General features: G+C 50.7%; 1 protein-coding gene across 1 annotated transcript; it reads right to left on the bottom strand.

Moving 5' to 3' along the window:
- Nucleotides 1-504: 504 nt before the first annotated feature.
- LOC120795488 (G-protein coupled receptor 151) lies at nucleotides 505-1,638 on the bottom strand. The gene has a single exon (XM_040137427.1). It carries the CDS (start codon nucleotides 1,636-1,638, stop codon nucleotides 505-507), a length of 1,134 nt encoding a protein of 377 aa, XP_039993361.1.
- Nucleotides 1,639-3,703: the final 2,065 nt, after the last annotated feature.

The raw sequence follows: 3,703 nt of genomic DNA on the forward strand, positions 1-3,703 counted from the left end.
GAAGTGATCTTTTGTTTGCGCGGTGCAGGTCATCTCACAACCTCGCGAATTAAATGGAGAGATTTGATGTTGGGTTGTATTTTATCAACCATTAAGGCTGAGTGTTTTTATATAGCTTAAAAAAACAAAACAAAACAAAAACCAGAGCAGTCCGCATCTGAGAACTTTTTATTTTCCATGTTTATGCATCACACGTACACAATGACAACAAACCCTCAGGTGCTCGAGTGTCGTGGATATTTACATTTGATCCATCTTTCCACGGGCCTCCCCTGGCAAAGGTGTTGCTACTGGACGGCGCAGCGAGACTGCAGGGCAAGAACGAATATTCACAGTGGGCAGAAGAAACCGTGCGTAACATCAAGCTCGTTTCACATCTAATGAACCTCACGACAGCAAACGGGGCCGCTAGAGCCTCGCGAGTGGGGGTGTGCACTGTGGGTCAACACACTAGAAACCAGCTGAGAAGCAAAAAGAAAAACAAACACATTCACATCTGATTCTCTACAGCATTTTCTCCTCTCTCTCCCAAGGAATCGGATCCTGCTCCTCCTCGACGTGCGTATTCCTGCGCCCCGTCCAAAAGTGCTCGACATCTGGGAAGGTCTTCTCCCGCTCCCCACATACGGCGTTGGCGACGGCGTTTGCGCCGACCTCCGCTCCGTTTCCCTCCGTTTTTGGACACTTGTTGCCGCGGGCGCGCTTTGAGCCTCGGCAGGTGGCGACGAACCAGATGGCGATCAGCCCCTGGCGCACATCGTCGTACATGGTCATCAAGATCACCGGAGAGAGGGAGCTGCATGCGTAAAGGAGGACTTGCCCAAAGATGATCAAGCCAACGGGAGGTCTGCTGTACCCGAGCCTGATCCAGGTGAATGTCCCCCACTCCGGCAGCAGCATGAGCCCCAGGGTGCCGCTTAGACACAGTAACACCAGGGTAACCTTGCTCTGGTGCTGCGGGTTGGGTGCGTGGTTCACCGCCGTGTGGAGCGCTTTGGTGTAGTAGGCGAGCGTGAAGATGACCGGCACCACAAAGGTTGCAGTTGGGTAAATCTTGTAGAACAAACTCATGAAGTCAGACGCGCACACTGGCATCTCGGAGACGCAAATGGAGTTGCGGCCGTGCGGCAGCAGAGAGGCGAAGAGCATCTGCGGGATCGGGAACATCATGGACACGATCCAGATAAACGCCAGGGCTCCGTGAATCCACGTCGCGCTGTACAGGGGCCCCGCGGCGGCGCTGGGGACCAAAGTGTGTCTGGCTCTGGTGGTGACTGCGAGGATTAAAGTTTTGGCAACCACACAGGAGTGCTGGAACCAGTCCGTGGTGCTGCAGACAATCCTCCCCAGGGTCCAGGTCTGCTTGTAGTAGGTGACGGCGCGCACGGGGGCGCACAGTACCAGGAGCACCAAGTCGGTGGAGGCCAAAGAGGCGAGGAGCGCTTTCACCTCAGAGCCCTTTCCGTTCCTGAAGTCGCGGATGAAAATCAGCAAAACCAGCAAATTCCCGACCGCCCCGGACACGCAGATCCCGATCAGGATGACTGGCATGGCTGTTCTGGTGTCCTCGCCCTGGAGAAGTTGAACTCCTCCGACGAAATCGAAAAAGGTGACATTGGCTGGTCGATCGGTATCCATCTCTTTAGAGCCCGAGGTCTTCAAAGTGGGGAAACAAAACAAAACGACGCGTCTGTCTCGCAACTCGAGTTCCACGTCTGTCCGCGGACGTCACCTCCTGGTAGACGTAAGAGGCGGAGGAGCTGTCCGGGGCGCCGCGGTGCTGAGACGCTGCCAATGGGGTCGTGAATCGCATCAGCGAGTGGGCGAGCGAGCCGGCAGGTAGGCTATTTCAAGTGCTGCCATTTAGCATCGTCGAGCCACTCACGTCATGTCACCAGCGTGGCCCCGGGCTGCAGCCAGCGCCGAGTGCGAGCGCAGCGTGACGCGGTTTCCCGTCCAAAGCCCCGGAGGGGGGCCGGGATCAGCTGGCGCGGCGTGTCGGAAAATATGCCCGGGGAACCGATTACCCGACTCCTCTGGCGAGCTTCTCTTTGGGTTCAAAAAAACGCAGATTTGTTGTCGTGCGAAAACAGGCGGCGGGGCCGTGGCGTGTGCCGGAAGCCTGGACGAATAAACGGCATGCGGCGGCGCCATGTGAGTGGTTGTAAACAATAATCACATCACGCCGCAGAAACTGTAGTGGCTAAAAGGCGTGCGACTGCCCAACGGGGACAGGTGTCCCTTCATCCCATTACACAGTAAAATGCCTCAGTGCCATCTTAATATATGCACAGTATCAAAAACATGTAAAGTAAGGTTCTCTGCCTCAGATTTCCCCCTAAATTTGCAAACTTACCTCAGGTTCACACAAGGCCAGGCTTAATTATCAATTATTCATGTTAGGATACGCGACATTTGGGGCAAAACTCTGGTCTACTGAGGATCAAATTCAGTACTTTTGGCTCCTTGAGGTACCTTTTCTGTCCACATTTCACTTGTATCGTGTATAAAACATTTAAAGTTACTTTAAAGTACATTTAAAGTGAGAATATGCTACTTTTGAAAGAAGAAGAAAAAAACAAAACAAAAAAAAAAAAATCTTCCCCTCACAAATGATTGTTAAATTCATAAAAACATGCCTCTACAGCCTGACTTGGTCTGGTATGACCAGTGGCTCATGGTAGCTAACACTGCAGGCTAACTTCAAATAGGTAACGCTGTATAACTGGCGTTACCGAGTCGGGTTTCGTTGCTTTTTTTGTGACCCCTTCTTGGCCTGTGCCACTGTGTTACGCTGATTTTCAGCATTCACCGTTATCACCCCGTAGTAGCCACGTACGGATGTTGTGCAGGCAAACGTTGCCGGCGCGGTTTAAGCCACTCATTTGTTCAATGACACCATGAAGAATTTGCATCAGGAAAAATTTGCGGGCACCCTTTATGGAACTAACGGGGCCACCGGTGATAAGCCACCGCCGCTTTTTTGCGTCAGTTACGAGCCACTAATAAGAACAACTTTTTGGGTTGGCACTGGAGCAAGACTGATTGTCGATCGGGCTGATATACCGGCCGGTGCTGACTTCCCCCAGACATGTCGGTGCCGGTTTGTACGTTGGCTGAAAAAGTAGCAAAAAATGTTGTGAGAGAAACGTAAAGCATATTTTCGAGGCCATTTAACAACAGTGTCTTTATTGTTTGTTCAGCAGGGAGCACTGGCAAGTAAATTTTTCAGCTGTAAAATGTCCCGCTTGGTAGATAACTTGGTTTACGAATCACCCAATTTAAGGGATCCTTAACAAAACGTTTGTTTACTGGGTTTTATGTGTTTTTTTGGGGGGTGTTAGCAGATATATCATCATCAGATTTTTAAAACTCTCAAACATTCATATCGGTATCGGTCGAGAAAAAAATCCAGCAATGATCGGGCTTTCGTTGCATGTTGTGGAAAAGCCTCCTCCAGCGTGCCCCTTGCTTGGTCTCTTTAGTAGTCACTTCATCCGGACGACCTCTGCAATGAACCGTTGGACCGCTTCCGGAAAACAGCTGCAGGGAATCTGGTCCCATATCCGTTTAATCATGATGTATTAAACATTTACGACGTCCGGTGTGATTAGATTGTTGAAGAACCCCATTATTAGTGACTCCCTAACCTTTATGTTTACTGAAGACTTGATGGTTTATTTGAAATTGATTTACAAACACT

The sequence above is a fragment of the Xiphias gladius genome, chromosome 10 (assembly GCF_016859285.1).
Source record: "Xiphias gladius isolate SHS-SW01 ecotype Sanya breed wild chromosome 10, ASM1685928v1, whole genome shotgun sequence".
NCBI lineage: Eukaryota > Metazoa > Chordata > Actinopteri > Istiophoriformes > Xiphiidae > Xiphias > Xiphias gladius.

Excerpts from the sequence above, each read along its gene's own strand:
- LOC120795488 (XM_040137427.1), bottom strand. The coding sequence starts at position 1,638 with ATGGATACCGATCGACCAGCCAATGTCACCTTTTTCGATTTCGTCGGA.